This window comes from Salvelinus alpinus, chromosome 32, assembly GCF_045679555.1.
Source record: "Salvelinus alpinus chromosome 32, SLU_Salpinus.1, whole genome shotgun sequence".
Taxonomy (NCBI): domain Eukaryota; kingdom Metazoa; phylum Chordata; class Actinopteri; order Salmoniformes; family Salmonidae; genus Salvelinus; species Salvelinus alpinus.
The window spans coordinates 25,576,580-25,601,500 of NC_092117.1; the positions used below are offsets into that span (position 1 = coordinate 25,576,580).

Consider the following 24,921-nt stretch of genomic DNA (forward strand, 5'->3'; position numbering starts at 1 on the left):
TCGGAGACATATGTTTCCATAGCCTCCGTCTCCGCCTGTGAGAGGGGATACACGTGACTCCTGAGAAGTGCAGCGTCTACCAGGAGATTTATCGCACAATCTCCCCGTCGATGGGGTGCTAATTGAGTCGCCTTCTTTTTGGAGAAGGCGAGAGCCAAATCAGCATAATCAGGGGGAATGCGCATGGTGGAGACCTGGTCTGGACTTTCCACCATAGTAGCACCAACGTAAACCCCTAAACACCTCCCGAGCACTTTTGCGACCACCCCGTGAGAGCCCTCTGTGGCCAAGATACAGTGAGGTCATGACAAGCTAACCAGGGTAGGCCTAGCACCACGGGAAACACAGGAGAGTCAATAAGGAAGAGACTAATTCTCTCCTTGTGACCCCCCTGCGTCACCATGCCCAGAGGAGCGGTGGCCTCCCTAATCAACCCTGACCCTAATCGTCGACTATCTAAGGTGTGAACGGGGAAGGGCACAGCCACGGGAACAATAGGGATCCCTAAACTATGGGCGAACGATCTATCTATAAAATTCCCAGCCGCGCCTGAATCGACAAGCGCCTTATGCTGGGAATGCGGGTAAAACTCAGGAAAAGTGACATACACAAACATATGTGCAACAGAGGGCCCAGGTGTCGGCTCACCTGGGGTGACGCCAGACCGCCCTGCCTGCTGCCTTGATACCCAGAGGAACCAACCCGGCACCAACCGGCAGTGTGACCTCTGCGGCCACAGATGGTGCCCTAGCTGGAACCCCCTCCGGTCTCCCTGCGCACCGCCCCTCCCAGCTCCATGGGTATCAGTGCGGGGGGATGGAACCAACAGACCCCGGTCTGAACGTCCACGGGTAGCCAGCAGGTTATTCAGCCGGATGGACAGGTCCACCAGCTGGTCGAACGTGAGGGTGGTGTCTCTGCAGGCCAACTCCCGACGGACGCCATCGCACAGACTGCAGCGATAATGGTCGATCAGGGCCCTGTTGTTCCATCCCGTGCCGGCAGCCAGGGTTCGAAACTCCAGGGCGAACTCCTGTGCGCTCCTTGTCCCCTGCCTCAGATGGAAGAGGCGTTCACCCGCCGCTCTACCCTCGGCCGGGTGGTCGAAGACGGAAGCGGCGGGTGAACTCCTCAAACTGGTCCACTCCAGGGTTTTCCCGGTGAGGCACGAGGTGAGGGCGGACACCCTCTCACGGCCCGAAGGAGTCCAGCTGCAACAGGAACCCCTGGCAGTTCGCAGCCGTCCCATCGTATTCCTGGGGAAGGGAGAGACGAATCCCACTGGGTCCAGGAGAAGGAGGGGCGCCTAGTGCAGACCCCGGTTGTGCTGGTGGAGGCGCTGGGAGAACTCCCTGTCTCTCCCAGCGGTCCATTGTCTGGACAACGCGGCCCATGGCAGTGCCAAGATGGTGGAGCATACCTGCGTGCTCCCGGACGCGCTCCTCCACCCCTATACCCGGGGTACCTACTCCTGCTGACTCCATAAGTGAGGTCCGGAATTCTGTAGGGGGTTCGTACTGGCGGTAGAGAAGTCAGGCGCAGGAGAGCAAAAACTGATTTACAACGGTGCAGTTTAATAAACAAAACCACCATACACAGAACAATAAATCAATGGGTAAACAAAACCCGGTACACACCAGCATAACGTGCACAAGCACTACAATAAACAATTCCGGACAAGGACATGGGGGGAAAACAGAGGGTTAAATACACAACATGTAATGATGGAATTGAAACCAGGTGTGTGGGAAGACAAGACAAAACAAATGGAAAATGAAAGGTGGATCGGCGATGGCTAGAAGACCGGTGACGTCGACCGCCGAACGGCGCCCGAACAAGGAGAGGGACCGACTTCGGCGGAAGTCGTGACAGTTTGACTTGTTTGGACGGAGATTATTGGTAACTTTTGGGATTCATTTGTATGCATTTTGAACGAGGGAAACCGGTGGATTACTGAGTCAAGCGCGTCAACTAAACTGACTTTTTTGGGATATAAAGATGGACTTTATCAAACAAAAGGGCCATTTGTTATGTAGCTGGGACCCTTGTGATTGCAACCAGAGGAAGAACTTCAAAGGTAAGGGATTTATTTTAGCGCTATTTCTGACTTTCGTGATGCCTCTGCTTGGTTGGAAAAATGTTATGCTTTTGTATGCGGGGCGCTGTCCTCAGATAATCGCATGGTGTGCTTTCGCCGTAAAGCCTTTTTGAAATCTGACAAAGCGGCTGGATTAACAAGTTAAGCTTTTAAACAATGTAAGACACCTTGTATTTTCATGAATGTTTAATATTACGAATTTTGAATTTCGCGCTCTGCAATTTCACCGGATGTTGTCGAGGTGGGGCGCTAGCGGCACGCCTATCCCAAAGATTAATGTTCTCTGAACAATTTGAGAACATGACTTTAAATAAAACCATGAGGAAATGTTATCAAATCAAATCAAACCTTATTTGCCACATGCGCCGAATACAACAAGTGTAGACTTTACCGTGAAACGCTTACTTACAATCCCTTAACCAACAGTGCAGTTATCCTGAAGTACTGAAATTCCCACAGAAGAACGTTGTTTCTTAATGTTCTCTGAACTATTTGAGAACATTCCCAATGTCAAACCAGTTGGAGAATGTTCCTAGAACATTACTCAAATTAAATATTACCGTGTTTGAACTTTTAGAAAACATTCTGTTAAAGTAATGAAATACCAAGAAAATAACTTTTTTTTTGTCAAGTTCCTTAAATGTGCTGAGAATGTGCGAATGCCAAGCAACTATCCTGCAACATTCACAGAAAGTTGTGGGAAGGTTGTATGCACGACCTCACCAAGCTCTAAGAAACATATGGTTCTCAGAACGTTATGTGCTAGCTGGGCAGCCAGCTGAGATTGGAATGATTGATGTTAACTCCTGGACAGTAGCAAAGGAGCCATATTAATGTACTTGTATATCTGAAATGACAGCTAAATGATAAATGTACTGTAAGAGACCAAGTGTGGATGTAAATGTATTCGTCCAAGATCACCCCTCATGTGGGCCTCCAACAAGTCACAGGCTCACTTGAATATGACCGAATGTGGAATGCATTGTTGCAATGGCCAAGAGTCGCATGCGCTCCTGCCTCGGCATGGTGTTCTCTTCAGAGTCAGATAACATCAGCCAAGCGTGACCCACCATGAATTCAACATTCAGTGAAATGGGAGTGTGAGATCTGAGAAACTGTGCCCGCTGGCATCACATAGTCACAGTGACGCACACACCACTGACGAATAATAACCTTACCAGCTACAGTAGAAACGTTCACCCAACTAGCAAGACTGACACCAATGACACACTCATGATTTACACAACGTTGGGGAAATAGGAATCCTTGTGTGTGTGTATGACTGACTCATAAACACATACACACAAACAAATATATGTGCAAATACACTACAACATCACGCGCAGTAGGCCTACTCAATTGCAAGCATAACACACAACACACATTGAAGCACATCATGCATCATTGTTTCAAACAGCAACATATACACAGTCTTTAAGTAAACTTGGCCAAATAATTGTATGGAATTACAGAGCCATATCCTGGCTACCTATTGCATGTCACTGTCCTGAGCAGACCAAATCCTATGTCACAGCTCTGTTTTAGTTATCTTTCCTACAAAATGTGACTTTCAGGGTAAGGGGAAATCGAATCAGCTGTCCAATTTTCTCCTCATGAAGGACTGTCAAAAGCCCTCTAGCTCTATCCCTCTCTTTCTTCTCTCTCTCTCTCTCTCTCTCTCTCTCTCTCTCTCTCTCTCTCTCTCTCTCTCTCTCTCTCTCTGTTGGACCTCTCCCGCCATCATTCCACAAGGGCCCTTTTTGTGTGAAGGATCATCAGACTCATGGTTTAGAGCGACGGATCGCAGGCCAGTGTTCAGGCGGAGGACAGAAAAGAGGAGTGCCTTGAACGCTAAAACTACACAACCCTGTTTGTTGACTAGGCAGGTGGGCACAGGAACCATGGAAAACGGCAAGTCAGATGGTAAATTCTGCTTCTATAACCAAGATGTCACATACGGTACAGGTATCACCAATATGGTTGATGGTTCTGTTTTTCTGATTTGGCGGTAGTCACAAAGTTCAGAGAGAGGCTACAGTAAACCACTGTTGTTGATAAATATCTTTGGTGTGCTGTGAGTAACAATGATTGTTGTATATCTTTTGAACTAGTTACTTGGCCAACTTAACAGTTTTTATGAAACAAGTTGTTGATGGACAATTATTGCAACAGTTGGTACGATATGGTTCTCAGAACATGCTAGCTGGGTACTGACTCTTAAGTATGATACAACCATTGGAAAGACTTACATTTTACTTGTACATTGGTTGTCATTAATTTTTATCTACAGTGTTCTTCTTTCAGGAGCTTTGCAGTATTACTGCTCAGAATATGTCATTCCAGCACAAGCTCAAATGCATAATGCATGACAAGCAGACATTTAAAATGACCTTCACAAGGCTGCTCGTAGTTTGGACATTTGGTATTTGAACAGAAACAGACTCTTAATACATTAGGGTATTTCCATTATGGCACAACTGTTTGATTGTCTGATGACACAGAGCCTTTTCTACCTTACCATTTCATGTAGAATTTCAGTGTTTGGGTAACTTGTAGTGGTTTTACTGTGCATAGGCTGCATAGAGAGACGTTGTGTTGGACATCCCACATGACCATATGATTTACTGTGCATAGGCTGCATAGAGAGACGTTGTGTTGGACATCCCACATGACCATATGATTTACTGTGCATAGGCTGCATAGAGAGACGTTGTGTTGGACATCCCACATGACCATATGATTTACTGTGCATAGGCTGCATAGAGAGACGTTGTGTTGGACATCCCACATGACCATATGATTTACTGTGCATAGGCTGCATAGAGAGACGTTGTGTTGGACATCCCACATGACCATATGATTTACTGTGCATAGGCTGCATAGAGAGACGTTGTGTTGGACATCCCACATGACCATATGATTTACTGTGCATAGGCTGCATAGAGAGACGTTGTGTTGGACATCCCACATGACCATATGATTTACTGTGCATAGGCTGCATAGAGAGACGTTGTGTTGGACATCCCACATGACTACATTATTTGCCTTTGTCACAGTCTATTCTCATATGTATCCTCAAAGAATGGTTTGTAACTGAGGATAATCTCCATAGTGATGTGTGAGTGACAGGGAGCTACTGTAAGTCCATAACGATGTGTGATTAACTGATGTTCTTGACTCCTAGAACAAGACCAGGAAATGGAGGAGGCCAACCTGGAGATTGCTCAGGTAACCCGCTCTATAGTCACCCCCCTTGCAAGAGACACTGCTGCCTATGAAGAGTATGTAGGATCAACACTACATTGTATTGTTTGTATATGGGTGTATTTAACATTTGTGTGACTGTCCTTGTCTATCAGTATTTTGTTACTTGTTATGTTTTGTGTTTTCTGTGGACCGCAGGAAGAGTAGCTGCTGCTTCTGCAAAAGCTAATGGGGATATGAATAAACACTGCCAGAGAAACGGAAATAGCTTTGACTACGGCCTGTCTCTAATCTTTATATGTACAGTACCAGTCAAAAGTTTGGACACACCTACTCATTCAAGAGTTTTTCTTTATTTTTACTATTTTCTAGTTTGTAGAATAATAGTGAAGACATCAAAACTATGAAATAACAGATGTGGAATCATGTAGTAACCAAAGAAGTGTTATTTTATATTTGAGATTCATCAAATAGCCACCCTTTGCCTTGATGACAGCTTGCACACTCTTGGCATTCTCTCAACCAGCTTTATGAGGTAGTCACCTGGAATGCATTTTAATTAAGAAGTATGCCTTGTTAAAAGTTAATTTGTGGAATTTCTTTCCTTCTTAATGCGTTTCAGCCAATCAGTTGTGTTGTGACAAGGTAGGGATGGTATACAGAAGATAGCCCTATTTGGTAACAGACCAAGTCCATATTATGGCAAGAACAGCTCAAATAAGCAAAGAGAAATGACAGTCCATCATTACTTTAAGACATGAAGGTCAGTCAATCTGGAAAATTACTTTAAGACATGAAGGTCTTAAAGTAAGTTTCTTCAAGTGCAGTTGCAAAAACCATCAAGCACTGTGATGAAACTGGCCCTCATGAGGACCGCCACAAGAGAGGAAGACCCAGAGTTGCTGCAGAGGATAAGTTCATTAGAGTTAACTACACCTCAGATTGCAGCCCAAATAAATGCTTCCCAACATCAACTGTTCAGAGGAGACTGTGTATATCAGTCCTTCATGATCGAACTGCTGCAAAGAAACCACTACTAAAGGACACCAGTAAGAAGAACAGACTTGTTCACGAGCAATGGATATTAGACGGTGGAAATATGTCCTTTGGTCTGATGAGTTCACAATCACCCGATCTCAACCCAATTGAGATGGTTTGAGATGAGTTGGACCACAGAGTGAAGGAAAAGCAACTAAAAAGTGTTAAGCACATGTGGGAACTCCTTCAAGACTGTTGGAATATAATCCCTCATAAAGCTGGTTGAGAGAAGGCCAAGAGTGTACAAAACTGTCATCAAGGCAAAGGGTGTCTACTTTGAAGAACCTAAAATATATTTTGATTTGTTTAACACTTTTTTGGTTACTACATGATTCCATATATGTCATTTCATAGTTTTGATGTCTTCACTATTATTCTACAATGTAGAAAATAGTAAAAATTAAAGAAAAACCCTTGAATGAGTAGGTGTGTCCAAAATGTTGACTGGTACTATATATCAATGGACTCGTATACAGTATGTTCTAACACCGTGCTACATAGATGTCAAATATCGTAACAGTACTGGACAGCTGTAAAGTACAATACAGTACACTGACAGTGTTGCATTGCTATTAGGTACAGTTGAAGTCGGAAGTTTACATACACCTTAGCTAAATACATTTAAACTCAGTTTTTCACAATTACTGACATTTAATCCTAGTAAAAATTCCCTGTCTTAGGTAAGTTAGGATCACCACTTTATTTTAAGAATGTGAAATGTTAGAATAATAGTAGAGAGAATGATTTATTTCAGGTTTTATTTCTTTCATCACGTTCCCAGTGGGTCAGAATTTACATACACTCAATTAGTATTTGGTAGCATTGCCTTTAAATTGCTTAACTTGGGTCAAATGTTTCAGGTAGCCTTCCACAAGCTTCCCACAATAAGTTGGGTGAATTTTGGCCCATTCCTCCTGACAGAGCTGGTGTAACTGAGTCAGGTTTGTAGGCCTCCTTGCCTGCACACACTTTTTCAGTTCTGTCCACACATTTTCTATAGGATTGAGGTCAGGGCTTTGTGATGGCCACTCCAATACCTTGACTTTGTTGTCCTTAAGCCATTTTGCCACAACTTTGGAAGTGTGCTTGGGGTCATTGTCCATTTGGAAGACCCATTTGCGACCAAGCTTTAACTTCCTGACTGAGGTCTTGAGATGTTGCTTCGATATATCCACATAATTTTCCATCCTCATGATGCCATCTTTTTTGTGAAGTGTACGAGTCCCTCCTGCAGCAAAGCACCCCCACAACATGAGGCTGCCAACCCCGTGCTTCACGGTTGGGATGGTGTTCTTCGGCTTGCAAGCCTCCCCCTTTTTCCTCCAAACATAACGATGGTCATTATGGCCAAACAGTTCTATTTTTGTTTCATCAGACCAGAGGACATTTCTCCAAAAAGTACGATCTTTGTCCCCATGTGCAGTTGCAAGCCGTAGTCTGGCTTTTTTTATGGTGGTTTTGGAGCAGTGGCTTCTTCCTTGCTGAGCGGCCTTTCAGGTTATGTCAAAATAGGACTCGTTTTACTGTGGCTATAGATACTTTTGTACCTGTTTCCTCGAGCATCTTCACAAGGTCCTTTGCTGTTGTTCTGGGCTTTGATTTGCCATTTTCGCACCAAAGTACATTAATCTCTAGGAGACAGAACACGTCTCCTTCCTGAGTGGTATGACGGCTGCATGGTCCCATGGTGTTTATGCTTGCGTACTATTGTTTGTACAGATGAACGTGGTACCTTCAGAAGTTTGGAAATTGCTCCCAAGGATGAACCAGACTTGTGGAGGTCTACAATTTTTTTCCTGAGGTCTTGGCTGATTTCTTTTGATTTTCCCATGATGTCAAGCAAAGGGGCACTGAGTTTGAAAATAAGCCTTGAAATACATCCACAGGTACACCTCCAATTGACTCAAATGATGTCAATTAGCCTATAGAAGCTTCTAAAGCAATGACATCATTTTCTGGAATTTTCCAAGCTGTTTAAAGGCACAGTCAACTTAGTGTATGTAAACTTCTGACCCACTGGAATTGTGATACAGTGAATTATAAGTGAAATAATCTGTCTGTAAACAATTGTTGGAAAAATGACTTGTGTCATGCACAAAGTAGATGTCCCAACCGACTTGCCAAAACTATAGTTTGTTAACAAGAACTTTGTGGAGTGGTTGAAAAACAAGTTTTAATGACTCCAACCTAAGTGTATGTAAACTTCCGACTTCAACTTTATATGTTATGTATGTACTGCTACGCAGTCTAAAGTAGTGAGCAGAGACAAGGTATTGTACACTTAATAGATCTGTACATCTGTAAAGAAGGTCAGCAGCCGTATTGAATCTGCAGCCTGATGACTTTCACATGATTGATCCACAGACTAGAAGAGAGGAGGGGAGGAGAGGAGAGGGGTGAAGAGGAGAGGAGAGAGGAGGAGAGGAGTGAAGAGGAGATGAGAGGAGAGTAGATGAGTGGCGAGGAGAAGAGAGAGGAGGAGAGGAAAGTAGATGAGAGGAAAGAAGAGGAGAGGAAAGGAGAGTAGAGGCGCAAAGGGGGGAGGAGTGAAGAGGACTAAAGTGGAGAGGAGAGAAGAGGAGAGAGGATGGAAGGAGAGGAACTGAGAGGGGCAGGCAGCAGCCTGAATCCCTGTCTGTTCACATGAGCTGATTCACTTATCTCTGCAGACTAAATTCAATAAATCTCCACATCCTAAGAACGGCCGCTACACTAGAGACAGAAAAAAGCTTGCCTCTAATGGGAGGGCAAAAAGGAGAAATTCGGACACTCTCCAAACAACAGCAACAATAAAGAAGATAAAGAGAATAATGTGACTCAGTGGAGAGCCTTGTTGGAAACAAACCCTGTGCCAAAATGAGCTGTGACCTCGCTGACCTCTAAAAGGGTAACTGCTGGGCCACACATGGCTGCAGTGAGAGATTCACAGACAGTACACTACAGGCCAGGAAGCTGCTGGTGAGGACTGCATGGGGAGAGCAGCGATCTCCAAGATGTTCAAATTACAGAGAAATGTTCAATAGGCTCACCGTCAGTCTCCGTTAACTCTCAACTCCCGTTTCTATTCTCCTTTTCTGTCCTGGTCCTCTGACATCTTATACCCCAGCACTCTCACCTTCACCCATCTTTTTTTCTCTCCTTTCCCCATCTTCCTTATCTCATCCTTCCTTTTCCTCTCTTTTCCTTGTCAAAACAGCTGCTCATTTCTCCAAGTAATTGATTCACCCCCACATACAGAACCAATGTAGTTACAGTGTGTTCTGAACATTCTGGAGACATTAGTAAGGTCACAAACAACCATCGATGTAGTAACTGTTGTTACATCCTAACCCCTAACCTCTGACCTGGTGTTCCAGCTGCAGGCCTTGGTGGTGGAGCTGCGTACGGGGCTGCAGGGAGTGTTACAGGACATGTCTGCGCTGCAGCAGAGGGACAAAGGTCTGGAGGAGAGGGCTCAGGGCCAGCAGAGCGATGTGGATGACAGGATCATGGGAATCAGGAACTCCCTCAACACATTTAAGGTACCCCACTTCCCACATGACTTGAACAAACCTCACTGATATCAGATACCAAATATGTGCCTGTTTGTCATTCTTCTCATACGATCAAATCAAATATTATTGGTCACACACATATTTAGCATATTTTATTGCGGGTGTGGCGAAACGCTTGTAAAGTGGACTACGGTGGACTACAGTCAAACCAGTAAGTCTCTAGCAATTCTAGCAGGATGCCTAAGTATTACAGTATGTTACTCTGTGGCACATGTATTGTGAACATAGCTAGATATCATAGTGATGGGATTGTGCTGTATGTCGTGATTGTGTTCAGGAGGACCTGAGCGGTGCTCTATCCCAGATCAAAGAGGTTACCAGCAGACAGAGAGAGCTACAGAAAGGCCTGGAGCTCCTCCAATCAGAGACCGGCAGAGAGATCCTGTCCGTTCAACAGAGGTACGTAACACTGACACACGTTGCATGCATGAACATTCACAGACACACATTGCATCATCACCTGACGTGAACTCACCACTCTCTGTTGCTTCCCCTTGGTTTTGTCAGGAAAAGCTCCAAAGGGGACTGCATTGGGGAGGGGCATGGGTGTCTCTCCAACCAGACAGAGCTCAATGTCATCCAGCATTACTTTGCCAGCCTACCCAGCGGCTCTCCACAGATGAGCACAGCCTCCACACAGAGTGAGTTATGCCTCTGAGGGACAGACATTCATAACCAGTCCTGTATGTGTCATTGATTGTACTGACTAGCTGGTCCTTAAAGACCTGTTCATGAAAGTCATTGAACGTACTTGCCTCAGCTGACTCAAATACCTGGGGGCTGTATAGGAATGTTTACATCACATGAAAGACAGTGGAATCGAATGGCAAATGCTTGTGTTTGCCCCATGTGTGTACTGTGTGGTGCAGCCTCTAACTCAGAGCAGGACGCAGCCAGTGGCCAGCCCCAGAGAGCTCAGTCCAAGTCTCCAGTGTGGAGAGAAAGGAAAGAGAGCCGAGACGACACGGATGCACAGAGCGTCCCAGAGAACGGTGAGTGACATCACCGCTGACGTTACACACGTCAGTGACTTATTCCCTTGTTACATTAGGGAGCCCTGCGTTAAATTATTTAGCAGTCAATATACAAATTCCCATTTAATACTGTAGGTCACCACGGTGTAAAAAGTATGTCAGTGTGGTGCTTCTTTTTCACTGTGTGTTTGTGTGTCAGGTAAGAGGCAGGTTGCTGCCCTGGAGCTGTTGGAGTCAGAAAGGGTATATGTGTCATACCTGTCTCTGCTGCTGAAAGCCAACATCACCTTCAACAGCTCAGAGGCCCTCCACACCAAAGACAAACGGTACTGTACCACTGATGGCTATTATTTACACATTTTACATAAGATCAGGTAGCAACACTGTGTCTGAACTGTTTTGTTCAAGTTCAAAACAGCAGAGCCACCAGACCGGTTTTACATATGTTCGAGCTTCATAAGAGCCAATTAACCTCTACGGGATCGCTACCCCCCCCCCATGGGACGGTTGAGCTATCGTGCGCTAATGTAATTAGCATGAGTTTGTAAGTAACAAGAAAATTTCCCAGGACATAGATGGGCAGAAAGCTTCACTTCTTGTTAATCTAACTGCACTGTCAAATTTACAGTAGCTATTACAGTGAAATAATACCATGCTATTGTTTGAGGAGAGTGCACAGATATGAACTTGAAAATGTATCAATAAACCAATTAGGCACATTTGGGCAGACTTGATACAAAATTTTGAACAGAAAAGCAATGGTTCATTGGATCAGTCTAAATCTAATTTGCGTCTAAACTGGAATAATACATTGTGGCCTTTCTCTTGCATTTCAAAGATGATGTATCTTTGTATTGTCTTTTACCAGATCTAATGTGTTATATTATCCTACATTAATTTCACATTGCCACAAACTTCAAAATGTTTCCTTTCAAATGGTATCAAGAATATGCATATCCTTACTTCAGGTCCTGAGCTACAGGCAGTCGATTTGGGTGTCATTTTAGGTGAAAATGGAAAACAAGTGTTCGATCCTTAAGAGGTTTTAATAGTGCACTATGAATTCAGATTTTGGGGTTAGGGTTTAATCGTGCACTATGACTCATGAAAGCAGAGGAAGTTAGAACTGTTTTCTCAACATTGACCTTGGTTCGGTTCATAAATATAACAAAGACTACCCTCGTCTTTGGCACACAGACACGCACTCATTGACACAGGGGCTTAAACAGGAGATACCGATCTAATTACAGTCAGAAGGAGGACATTATAAAAAAAGCGAGGAAAGGAAATGAATCTATTGAATAACGCAGCCATTCAGGCAAGCAGAGGCTTTTTAAAGGACTCCACAGAGATCTGACTTAATGTAATCCCTGTTTATCTGGAGTTCACAGAGACATCTGAGCACTACATTTTCAACTTTCAGAGAGGAGCTCTCCCCTAGTTACCGTATACTCAACTTTTTCCCTTTCCCTCATTAATAACCTCTGACCTTTGGAGTGTTTCTCTTCATCTGGTTAATCTCAATTAACACCAGTAAGCGCAATGAGTCATAACGTTTTTTTTGGTGAAACTGTTTGTCTTTCTGCTCACTGATGTGTGAGTTCATGTATTTGTTTGTAAGTATTGGGGGAGTGCCCGGTGGCAGAACAGTTGATCATGTGTGTTCTAAGGTAGGGAGTCTGTCACTCACAGTTCAACCATGAATACAACAAAAGATAAATTACTGCTACTATTAGCATGCTAGGACTGTTACTAACACTGTTATTACAGCAAAAACATTGGTCCATTTACCTCAGTAATCTGTCTACTAACACCATAATATTTGAATGCATCTTTCAATTCCATAATTTCAACTCTGTCCTCTCCTTTGTCTCTTTGTGTAGTTATCCTCATCGTTTCCCCTCTCTTTCATCCATCCGTTCTCATTCTCCAGTTCTGTTTGTGCCTTTGTCAACCACCACTACCTGGACTGTGTATATTTCCACTGTTTTCCCACCTCAATGTTCACCTCTCTCCTTCTCAACACTCTCCATTACCATAGAATATAATTGGCCTCCTGTCTTTTAAACTGCTCCCTAGATAGCTATATGTTGCTCTGTTCTGTACCGCTCTCCTTGCAGTGTAATGTGATGTGTGTTATATCGATCTCCTCTTTCTCTCTCCAGGCCATTCCCCAGTTCTCTACGCTTCCTCATCCAGCAACACCTGGAGCTTCTCCACACCCTGCAGGAGAGGGTCCTCAAGTGCCAGTGGCAGGGCATCATGGGAGATGTATTCATGAGGCTCACCAGCAAAGAGGTACAAACCTTTCATAGACACAAATTACCCATGAAGTCATGGCTAGGGGCCCTGAGTTTTCCTAACCTGACACGGAGAAACTCAGGGCTCTAGTTATGGTGTCACAGGCTGCCTGCAAACTACACAACCCCTCACATAACTACATAACCCCTAACATACAGTATCCAGCCTATTAGGTGATAATTGTATTAGGACCAATGTGTGTTTAAGTGGGTGGGACTGATTGAAAGAGGGAAATTAGTTAAATGGTTGGATTAGGAGTTAGGGGCCCCAGATGAGACTCTCCAGGGGGAAGGCTGTGACTCAGTGCCGCTTCTCACCAGTCACAGTGTCACATGTGGAGCCCTTCAAATTAATCACAAGACCACATGTGATACTCAGGAGAGATGTGGGGATTTGGGGGGATATATTGTATTGCTGTTTATTTTCCTGGTCATTTCTCTGCCTGTCTAGACTCTAGACTATGACACTATCTACTGAGTTTCAATGACTGACTGTCTGCCTGACTGTCTGTCTCTAATTCTCCATCTTGCCGGTCTTCTAGAGTGATTTCCTGGACTTCTACGTGTCGTATCTTAAGGAGCTGCCTGAATGTCTGTCTGTGGTCAGCATGTTGACCACCACCTCACTAAAAGCAGCCGGCCTGTTTGAGGTAAACTAGGAACACTGAACAACCAGGCAGTGTTGACCACAACCACCGCACAGAGCTACCCGCACAGAGCAGTCACAATAGTGCAGTTATCCAGAAGGAAAGGGTTACTTCAGGAAATTGTTGAGTAAATCTCTTTCAATTAACAAAGAGCACATGACAAGTAGACCGGAGTGAAGTTTATTATGATTTAGTTTTATGACATTATACTCACACAGCCTTTATTACAGGATAACCTTTCCAGACAATTGATTTCACATGATTTCTGTGGAGACTTAAGTCAACTGACTGTCTCTTCTCTGATTGACTGTCTGATGTTCCAGGGTGACATCATGGGGGACGAGACACACCCCTCTCTCCACACTCTGCTCCTCCAGCCAGTACAGAGGATCCCTGAGTACCTTCTGCTGCTGCAGGTTAGGCTCTTTCCCCTCCATGACACTCTGATACATACATCCAGTACACCACCAACCCAACATAGGTATTTAGAAAAGAGCGGACTTCACAATCAGAGTGGTGATAATGTCTTGTGGGCAGACTACGTAAACTTAAATGGTACCGTAGATCTGTCTTTATACTATTGGGCACCGATAGCTAACGAGCAGCAACAGTTCTGGTGCTTAGGTCTTTCGTCACTGGTTATTTAGACAAATCCCGATTTGACAGGAGTTAGCATTCAGCCCATAGACTTGCAAAGAGAGAGGGTGGTGGTCCTTGTTCCAGCTCTTCATCTCTTCTCTTAACATGCATGGACCCAGAACTTCATCGCACATCTCACCAATTACGCAAGACTTTGGTTCTGGGTTAATTGAGATTAGAGCGGTGACTGTATGAACTGGTTAGTGCTTGGTTCACATGAGTCTGTAGCATCCCTGTGTGGTCTGGTTTGGTTTCAGACCCTGTTGAAGCAGACGGATGCAGAGCACCCTGACTACTACCTGCTGCTGCTGTGCATCCAGCAGTTCAGTGCCTTCACTGCCCAGTACGCCCACCTACTGCAGCACAACCAAGAGCTGCTCCTGCACAACCGCAAGGAGCTCAAGAGGTCAGCTTCTGATCCAGGCTCAGATTTGGTGTTTTGGTAAGCGTGTGCACATAGGGAACAGGGTTCAGATGAACTGGTCTGAGGACAGTGAACTGATGGTATATTTCAGACATTCTGCTGTGAATGTGACCATATAAAGAAGAAGCTCCTTACGGGGCTAAATATAGTTCCTTTCTTGTTGCAGGTCAACTATGAAGCAGTTCTTCAAAAACGTGGACTGTGGTAACGTTATGCAAGCCAATGAGATGGGTTCTCCTTACCCCAGCAGCAATGCAATACTGTAAGTTATGTTCTGACTACACTCAGACCTTCATATTATCAGTCAGTCCTTCATGTATTTCTTCATGCACTAACGCCGTCTGTCCCACTGACAGTCTCCCCCTCTCCCCTCACAGAGAGCATGCCAACCAGGTGAAACGCAGCAAGCAGAGGCTCCTGGAGCAGATCCAGTCTAGACGCTTTCAGGACTGGGAGAGTGAGGCCCACCACTCCGACTCTGCCATCCCGTTTTTCTCCCCTGACACCGACCCTCGCCTCAAACCCCCATGCCTGCAGAGCATCCCTGAGATGGGGTCATCAGAGCGGCTGCCCAGCAAACGGCTGCCCCCAGGCTCAGCCATGGCCGATACCCTGGGGGAGTTCCTTCTCCCTGGGGATGCCCCGGGCTTGGAGGGTCTGTATGAGGACACAAACTCATCTCTTCACAACATGTCCATGTTTGACCAATGCTCCAGTGCTTCCTCTGACTCTAGCATCGACATTGCCTTTGTGCGCTACCCCAAGAGCCACCAGGCCGTCCGTGAGGTCTACAACAGCGGGGGCAGCCGGGAGAGTGGGTACAAGCAGCTGCCTGGTCGGGGGTGCGTGTCTCCAGACGAGGCCGGAATGATGCGAGTTCACCACCACCGCCCCCTGCAGGCCGATCAGCGTAAGAGCAAGTCCCTGAACGGGTTGCAGCTGGACAGCACTGTGAGTGGGGATAGTGGCCCCGGACATCTCTCTGACCACCTAAGGGGCCACGGGGCCCACCAACACCCCAAGCTGGAGAGGCAGTCCAGTAATAAATATCACCCACGCAGCAGCAAGAGCCAGAGCAGCAACAACAGCCCCATCAGCCCCCCGCAGCAAAAGGCAGAGCCAGAGAGACAGATAGCAGCCACTGAAGAGCTACATAACCACCACAACAAGGTGCGCATCAGGGAGTGGATGGATGAAGGCCACAGTTATCAAGCAATGAGGTTGAGTTTGAGGAGCCGTAAAGTTATTTTTTTAGATGGAAGAGGGCTTATCAGCCATAGACTTGAATGTGAGAGTACTATGGCCTGCTGGGAGGTTTGAGTGTTTCAGTTTGGGGGCCATTTGTGACTATGTACGATATGTGTGATATTATTACAGACCACTGAGTGTATTTACAACAAATGTTACTCCTTTACGTAGGACTCTGGGAGCCTACCCTGGGGGGAGGAGCCAAGATGGAAGGCTGAGGGGAATAACCACACCCCCTTCAGTGAGAGGAGCCGGAAACAGGAGAAGGGAGGATTCAGAAGCTCCTTCAAGAAGCTCTTCAAGAAAAAGTAATATATGCTGGAAATGCTGACCAAAAACAGAACATTATTGGCAGTATCAAATTCAGAAAGCCAACATCATCCTACACTTTATTTGACAATGTCAGTAAAAAAAAACAAAAAAAAACGATTAACAACCAATCGTCCACTCACCTCTAAACCAATTTCCATTTGGTGTTTACGTAGAAAAATGTATTTGTATGCCACAAATAAGGTTTGAAAGCTTTAATGTAATTTTCAAGTTTCGATAGAGACAATGTTCGTCTGACAGGTCGTGCTGTGAACATCTCTCCTCTTGTATCAAGGGCACTTTACAGCACCATTCATTTACAGGAGCTAGGAATAAACCATGCTTGTCAAATACATGCTGGAATTACTCCAGTAATGCTGTACGGTGTATCCAGTAGCAGTGCAGTAACCTCATATATACTGTGTCCTCTAGGTCGGGGGGAGGAGAGAAAGACAAGGACAAAGATAAGACAGAAAGCCAGAACTCCAGTGAGCAAGAGGCAGTCAATACCCCAGGAGTTGCCCACCTAGGCATCGACCGTGGGACTGCTGTGTGAAGTGTGACTAGAACCACACTACAAATTAAGTGGTCTGAGAAAGGTTTCAAATAGGTGCCTTGATAACGCACACACACACTTCTAAGCAAAATTATAGGCTTTATAGACACACATAGATACACAATGCAATATGAAACATGCTGGAAGACCAAATCAGACTGACGTACTCCTTTCTTATATAACTACTGTAAAAATACTGTATAGGTTAAGTATTTGTTTTTGAATTAGTACTAGTTTTTCCATTTTAGAGGTCTCAATATCCATGGAGATAATATATTTTGTATAATACTGTATACTCATGAACTGAAATAATGTAGGTAAAGATCTATATTTGCCATCAAGATGATTGGAATAAATATCTCCCCCTCAAACCAAAATGTTGATTTTTAATGTGAAGTTATTTTTTGAATTTTTATAAATGAAATTGTGACAAGACAAATTAAACAAAATAAGAAAAGTCCACATTGTAATCAATATTCTCTATACCACATGTTAACCAACCAATAATGTATTTCTGAAAAACTCACAAATCATATTGCCTGCTTAGCAATTACTTCCCTTTGAAAAATATAGGTACTTATCTACAATGCTTGCAAACCATAAAATGTGAAACAGATTCAACATTTCCATCATATTTCTGTACGACAGACACAACAGCCTTCAGTTCCTTCTTTTAATGTGTTAACCAGTTTCATAAATCTGTTACACATTTGAAACAAAATATAGGCAATTATACAGTATGTAAAACCAACCGATTTTATTTTACAGTATATACATGTAATAATGTGCATTGCAATATGAAAATGGTAATGCAGCATAAAGGAAGAACTAGTTTGTCCATAATCATTACACATGTTTACTGTGCAAATTAAAACCAACATGAATTTTGTAGTGTTTTGACTTTTTTCCTTCTACACAACTCGTTTCCTTTTGTTCTAACACGAGGTAGAGACACCCAACAAATTTTGGCCATAAATTGAGAACACGTTTTGGCATTACATAAAAACATGTAACATTCCTCTTTTTTTAACATCTTCACTGAGCCCTACAGTAAGGAATGTTTACTTCTGGCCATTTGACTATAGTGTATATGATCGATATTGACATTGAGAATTACAACATGATGAAACTGTGGTGATTAAAACAACAGCATTGCTGGAGCCTGTTTTGGTATTTCAAAATTTCAGTGAGTGTTCTAGAATAACTTGACTTATCTAATGTAACCCCTGTGTCACAGCTTGTGAGATCATATGCATGTTTAAGTTTACACACACACATACAGTTACATACGTCACATTTCTTTTTTTTTTTTAAATATATTTTTGTGCAAATTTTAACACCAGTGATTCCACAGTATTAAAAAAGCATACAACTAAGCTGGGAAGTAAGCCTGCAATTAAAACAGTTTGAAATGAATTTTCACCTCATAGAGTTCAAAGTGGAAGCTAAGAATGAAACTGTAGATCTCCCATTACACATTTCTCAAAGCAAACCAGAAAGGAAGTTCCCACATTTGGGCTGACGATGCGTGCAGAATGACATTACCAGTATAGTGGTACTTCCTTGTTGCTCAGACTTAGTCAAACCTCAGAGGGGGCTTCAAATCCTGTCCCTGATCACATGATCAAAAAACAGGAAGTCCTTTTTAGTGCTCAAACTGTCAACCCCCCCTGCACCACTCACCACCCCTTAAAATCTTTATATTCTCCATAACTGTACAGAATACCTATGCACACGTATCTACATGACCAGTCTTTAGTGTACAACCCCAGAGTAGCCAGGGTACCTTTCTGCAAAAAAATACCACATTTATATTTACAACAATTAAATACAGGTCAATTAAGCACTTGTGTGGTGTGAGCTGAGATGCTAGCAGTGGTTGAAATCATATAGAAGTCATCCAGGTGTTTGTTACCTGCCACAATAAATAAAAGGTGTAAAAGGAAGTAAAAGGCAAGTTGGAAGCGGACCCTTGAAGGATCTGTCTTCTGTGAAGCTAAAGCAGTAGTGTCTGTCTGTCTGTCTATAGTGTGTCTGTCTGTCTATAGTCTGTCTGTCTATAGTGTCAATAGTGTGTCTGTCTGTCTGTCGGTCTATAGTGTGTCTGTCTATAGTGTGTCTGTCTATAGTGTGTCTGTCTATAGTGTGTCTGTCTATAGTGTGTCTGTCTATAGTGTGTCTGTCTATAGTGTGTCTGTCTATAGTGTGTCTGTCTATAGTGTGTCTGTCTATAGTGTGTCTGTCTATAGTCTGTCTGTCTATAGTCTGTCTGTCTGTCTGTCTGTCTGTCTGTCTGTCTGTCTGTCTGTCTGTCTGTCTGTCTGTCTGTGTCTATAGTGTGTCTGTCTATAGTGTGTCTGTCTATAGTGTGTCTGTCTGTCTGTCTATAGTGTGTCTGTCTATAGTGTGTCTGTCTATAGTGTGTGTCTGTCTGTAGTCTGTATGTCTATAGTGTGTCTCTCTATAGTGTGTCTGTCTGTCTAAAGTATAGTGTGTCTGTCTATAGTGTTTCTGTCTATAGTATAGTGTGGCTGTCTATAGTATAGTGGGTCTGTCTGTCTATAGTCTGTCTGTCTGTCTGTCTATAGTGTGCCTGTCTATCTGTCTGTCTGTCTGTCTGTCTATAGTATGTCTGTCTGTGTCTGTCTGTCTATAGTGTGTGTCTGTCTGTGTCTATAGTCTGTCTATAGTCTGTATGTCTATAGTGTGTCTGTCTGTCTATAGTGTGTCTGTCTGTCTATAGTGTGTCTGTCTGTCTATAGTGTGTCTGTATGTCTATAGTGTTTCTGTCTGTCTATCCGTCTATAGTCTGTCTGTCTGTGTCTATAGTGTGTGTCTGTCTGTGTGTCTATAGTCTGTCTATAGTCTGCATGTCTATAGTGTATGTCTGTATGTGTGTCTATAGTCTGTATGTCTATAGTGTGTCTGTATGTCTATAGTGTGTCTGTCTGTGTCTGTCTGTCTATAGTGTGTCTGTCTGTGTCTGTCTGTCTATAGTCTGTCTGTCTGTCTGTCTGTCTGTCTGTCTATAGTGTGTCTGTATGTCTATCTATAGTATGTCTGTATGTCTGTCTATAGTATGTCTGTATGTGTCTGTCTGTCTATAGTGTGTGTCTGCCTGTGTCTATAGTCTGTCTATAGTCTGTATGTCTATAGTGTCTCTGTATGTTTATAGTGTTTCTGTCTGTCTGTCTGTCTGTGTCTATAGTGTGTGTCTATAGTCTGTATGTCTATAGTGTGTCTGTCTGTGTCTGTCTGTCTATAGTGTGCCTGTCTGTCTGTCTGTCTGTCTGTCTATAGTGTGTCTGTATGTCGGTCTATAGTATGTCTGTATGTGTCTGTCTGTCTATAGTGTGTGTCTGCCTGTGTCTATAGTCTGTCTATAGTCTGTATGTCTATAGTGTGTCTGTCTGTATGTCTATAGTATAGTGTGTGTGTCTGTTGATAGTGTGTCTGTCTGTCTATAGTATAGTGTGTGTGTCTGTCGATAGTGTGTCTGTCTATAGTATAGTGTGTGTGTCTGTATGTCTATAGTATAGTGTGTCTGTCTATAGTATAGTGTGTGTCTATAGTGTGTCTGTCTGTGTCTATAGTATAGTGTGTGTCTATAGTGTGTCTGTCTGTGTCTATAGTATAGTGTGTGTCTATAGTGTGTCTGTCTGTGTCTATAGTATAGTGTGTGTCTATAGTATAGTGTGTGTCTGTGTCTATAGTATAGTGTGTGTCTATAGTGTGTCTGTCTGTGTCTATAGTATAGTGTGTCTGTCTATAGTATAGTGTGTCTGTCTATAGTATAGTGTGTGTCTATAGTGTGTCTGTCTGTCTATAGTATAGTGTGTGTCTATAGGGTGTCTGTCTATAGTGTGTCTGTCTGTCTATAGTATAGTGTGTCTGTCTATAGTGTGTCTGTCTGTGTCTGTCTCTAGCGTCTGTATGTCTCTAGCGTCTGTATGTCCCTAGTGTCTGTCTGTCTGTCCCTAGCGTCTGTCTGTCTGTCCCTAGCGCGCGCCTGTCTGTCTGTCTGTCCCTAGCGCGCGTCTGTCTGTCTGTCTGTCCCTAGCGCGCGTCTGTCTGTCCCTAGCGCGCGTCTGTCTGTCCCTAGCGCGCGTCTGTCTGTCCCTAGCGCGCGTCTGTCTGTCTGTCCCTAGCGCGCGTCTGTCTGTCTGTCTGTCCCTAGCGCGCGTCTGTCTGTCTGTCTGTCTGTCCCTAGCGCGCGTCTGTCTGTCTGTCTGTCCCTAGCGCGCGTCTGTCTGTCTGTCCCTAGCGCGCGTCTGTCTGTCTGTCTGTCCCTAGCGCGCGTCTGTCTGTCTGTCTGTCCCTAGCGCGCGTCTGTCTGTCTGTCTGTCTGTCCCTAGCGCGCGTCTGTCTGTCTGTCCCTAGCGCGCGTCTGTCTGTCTGTCCCTAGCGCGCGTCTGTCTGTCTGTCCCTAGCGCGCGTCTGTCTGTCTGTCCCTAGCGCGCGTCTGTCTGTCTGTCCCTAGCGCGCGTCTGTCTGTCTGTCCCTAGCGCGCGTCTGTCTGTCTGTCCCTAGCGCGCGTCTGTCTGTCTGTCCCTAGCGCGCGTCTGTCTCTCTCTCTCTAGCGTCTGTCTGTCTCTCTCTCTCTAGCGTCTGTCTGTCTCTCTCTCTCTAGCGCCTGTCTGTCTCTCTCTCTCTAGCGCCTGTCTGTCTCTCTCTCTCTAGCGCCTGTCTGTCTCTCTCTCTAGCGCCTGTCTGTCTCTCTCTCTCTAGCGCCTGTCTGTCTCTCTCTCTCTAGCGCCTGTCTGTCTCTCTCTCTCTAGCGCCTGTCTGTCTCTCTCTCTCTAGCGCCTGTCTGTCTCTCTCTCTCTCTCTAGCGCCTGTCTGTCTCTCTCTCTCTCTCTAGCGCCTGTCTGTCTCTCTCTCTCTCTCTAGCGCCTGTCTGTCTCTCTCTCTCTCTCTAGCGCCTGTCTGTCTCTCTCTCTCTCTCTAGCGCCTGTCTGTCTCTCTCTCTCTCTCTAGCGCCTGTCTGTCTCTCTCTCTCTCTCTAGCGCCTGTCTGTCTCTCTCTCTCTAGCGCCTGTCTGTCTCTCTCTCTCTCTAGCACCTGTCTGTCTCTCTCTCTCTCTAGCGCCTGTCTGTCTCTCTCTCTCTCTAGCGCCTGTCTGTCTCTCTCTCTCTCTAGCGTCTGTCTGTCTCTCTCTCTCTAGTGTCTGTCTGTCTCTCTCTAGTGTCTGTGTCTGTCTCTAGTGTCTGTCTCTAGTGTCTGTCTGTCTGTCTGTCTGTCTCTAGTGTCTGTCTCTAGTGTCTGTCTGTCTGTCTCTAGTGTCTGTCTGTCTGTCTCTAGTGTCTGTCTGTCTGTCTCTAGTGTCTGTCTGTCTGTATCTAGTGTCTGTCTGTCTGTATCTAGTGTCTGTCTGTCTGTCTGTATCTAGTGTCTGTCTGTCTGTCTGTCTGTCTGTCTGTCTGTCTGTCTGTCTGTCTGTCTGTCTCTAGTGTATGTCTGTCTCTCTAGTGTCTGTGTCTGTCTGTCTGTAGTGTCTGTGTCTGTCTGTCTGTCTCTAGTTACTTGTGTTCCCAGGATGCTGTGCGGTTTGATCAGTAGCTGTTCTCGTGTCCAGCCAGGATGTAGAGGTTGCTGGGTGCTGTGGGGTTGTCTGTCGGCCTGCTTTCCAGCACCACCACTCTGAAACACAGTGGGGGCAGGTTCAGATCAGACTCACACTGTGAAAGTATATGGTCCTAGAGGGGACCAGGGGGTAAAGGATGTAAGCCTCACACACAGAAAAAAACTCTTTCACACCAACAGGCCCCACACCCCCCAACACACACCAGATCCCACTTATAGCGTACTCAAGCCCCATAGACAAATTCCATCATGTGAATAGGGTCAACGTGCTGTAACAAAGTAGTTACTGACCCAAGAAAACAGAAAACCAACCCACACACTCATACAGGCAGAATGAAATCAAGGGTCCCCACAGGGGACATCCATAGATCAGAGAGTCTGTAGGCTAGACGAGACCTGGTGTGACCCAGGGTGAAGTGAGTATACCTGGGCAGACTGGCGGCTCCCTCCTGCCCTGAACTGTCGTGCTGAGAGTTTCTTCATTCACAAAATCAAACAAGCAATTAAGAGACAAGCAAGCATGCATACAACCAACAACTAACACAACCAACACCAAAGACTTCAGGCGATCAGGGTTCTATACTACTGAAGCAGGTCATTTGAAAACAAACTGGGCATCATGACGACATCCATGTTAATGTTGTCGCCAATGTAAAAGTGAAATATCTAAAAGAGAAATATTTCAAAAAAATATCATTGCGAGTGTAAAAGTGAAAGGGGTCAAAGTATGTAAGTCTGTGTGTGTGTAAGTGTGTCAGGTAAGGTGACCTTGTGCATCTTGGACCCTCTTACAGTCCTCACCTGTCAGATCCCAGCAGTCTGAAGATCCGTGTGTTATCAGAGATCTCCTGGGTGATCTGGGGTGCCGACAGACAAAGTATCATTTAAGATCATATTCAAACATATTCAAACAAATACAACGGGATCATTGTTGTTGTTGTTATAAACAGGACCAGGACGTGACAGGGGAAAGTCACCCTCTAGTGTACACAAACAAACCACTCCTCTCAGACAGCCACCCACCTACACGTCCTCCGCTTACCTCATTGGTCTTGAAACTCCGCCCTTGCATACCATGCCTCCAAAACGCCAGAACGCTATCTTGGAGACACACTGCAAAGACGCGTGGATGTTACACTGACCACAAAAAGCACGATACGAGCTGAGAAATGCTTCACATAAAAAACATTCTTAGGATATGGAATTATCTTTCTGCGTAGAGATGTACACACAGGAGGAAGTATCTGTTTTCAGCACCACAGGACCCAGTCTTTGGCTTCTTTGGGCTGGGTAGAAGTGTGAATGCCGTGGTTATGGAAACGTACCTATCGCCTCGATCTGGAAGTTAAACGTCAGCTCAGCAGATAACTTTCTGCTTGACTTCAACCGTCCCTGTAGGTTCACTATCTTTATACACCCTGAGCAGAGAAAATAGTTAATGGTTTCATTTACTGATGCAGAAGCAGGAATTTCTCATTTGAGAATAAAATGATTATTTGGGTTAGTCAAGTTGTTGCCGGGAGGTAAAACTTACTGTCGAGACAAACTAATATGGTGTCCCTCTCCAACTGGGTGACGTGGATGACACACGTCTGGGGCGTATCTGAGGGGACAGAAAAACAACTAATTTGAGACAATCATCGCCCTAATGAAGATCATCATCATCGTCGCTGCGACGACCATGTTCCACTGACCGGCCTCTGTGAACCAGGAGGATGTTGAGTTGGGGTTGACCGTTCCGAAGCGGACCACTTGGCTGAGCTCGGTGCCCTTGCTGACGGCCACACAGATGAGAGGGTACTGCTGCTCTGGTACCACCAGCATCTCAAACACCTCCAGGGGACAGGGCAGGGGGAAGTCGATGTTCTACAGGAGAGACCAAAGGAGATAGATTTAGCATGCCGTTACACACCAGAAAGACAAGCAATGTTCGCACGCTACTTTAGCCAATCGAATAAGCTGCCTGAACAGGACTGCATTAGGTTATCCAATCCAGATAGGGTCCATTATAACCCATTAATCATCCTCAGTCAATCTGCCCCAGAATGACCTGAACTGACCCAAACACTGACTGACCTTGATGAGCATGAACTTCTGCATGGGCTCCACCCACTCCAGCAGAACCACACTGGACTGGAACGCTCCACACAGGTACTTGTGACCGCTGTATGGGTTCCTCACTGCACACAAACAAACACATTCAAGGTCTCTCAGAATCGGTCTTTGAACTCTGAGCTATACTCTATCAATATGTCTTGTGCATTATTCGGAACTATCCTCAACTTCTCTTATTTAATTGTACTGTAAGTCAAGAATGTTGATAATATATGCCATTTAGCAGACGCGT

The 24,921-nt window shown here is 44.8% G+C and overlaps 2 protein-coding genes across 11 annotated transcripts in view; one reads left to right on the top strand and one right to left on the bottom strand.

Annotated features, from left to right (window-relative positions):
• Positions 1-3,838: 3,838 nt before the first annotated feature.
• On the top strand, positions 3,839-18,659 carry LOC139562593 (rho guanine nucleotide exchange factor 33-like). Of its 4 annotated transcripts, none has more exons than XM_071380399.1 (15): positions 3,839-4,021; positions 5,283-5,326; positions 9,697-9,861; positions 10,172-10,293; positions 10,402-10,535; positions 10,764-10,886; positions 11,068-11,194; positions 13,034-13,166; positions 13,711-13,818; positions 14,139-14,231; positions 14,712-14,896; positions 15,045-15,140; positions 15,235-16,098; positions 16,298-16,434; positions 16,868-18,659. In XM_071380399.1, the coding sequence occupies exons 1-15, from the start codon at positions 4,000-4,002 to the stop codon at positions 16,963-16,965; spliced, it is 2,451 nt and encodes an 816-aa protein (XP_071236500.1). In that variant the 5' UTR covers positions 3,839-3,999; the 3' UTR covers positions 16,966-18,659. The 4 variants fall into 4 exon arrangements, with proteins under 4 accessions (XP_071236500.1, XP_071236503.1, XP_071236502.1 ...); XM_071380402.1 differs by having other exon boundaries at positions 15,235-16,048; XM_071380401.1 differs by having other exon boundaries at positions 15,256-16,098.
• Positions 17,734-24,921, bottom strand: part of LOC139562592 (mitogen-activated protein kinase kinase kinase kinase 3-like) — a 97,835-nt gene continuing 90,647 nt past the window's right edge. For 4 of the 7 annotated variants that reach the window (XM_071380394.1, XM_071380396.1, XM_071380392.1 and 1 more), the window contains 7 exons: positions 24,651-24,754; positions 24,269-24,440; positions 24,109-24,177; positions 23,900-23,992; positions 23,617-23,687; positions 23,376-23,431; positions 22,541-23,051 (listed from right to left, as the gene is read on the bottom strand). In XM_071380394.1, the coding sequence (XP_071236495.1) occupies positions 22,895-23,051; positions 23,376-23,431; positions 23,617-23,687; positions 23,900-23,992; positions 24,109-24,177; positions 24,269-24,440; positions 24,651-24,754 (722 nt within the window). In that variant the 3' untranslated portion in view covers positions 22,541-22,894. Of the gene's footprint in view, positions 23,052-23,375; positions 23,432-23,616; positions 23,688-23,899; positions 23,993-24,108; positions 24,178-24,268; positions 24,441-24,650; positions 24,755-24,921 lie in introns of all 7 variants that reach the window. The other 3 variants (XM_071380398.1, XM_071380395.1, XM_071380393.1) reach the window with 2 other exon arrangements.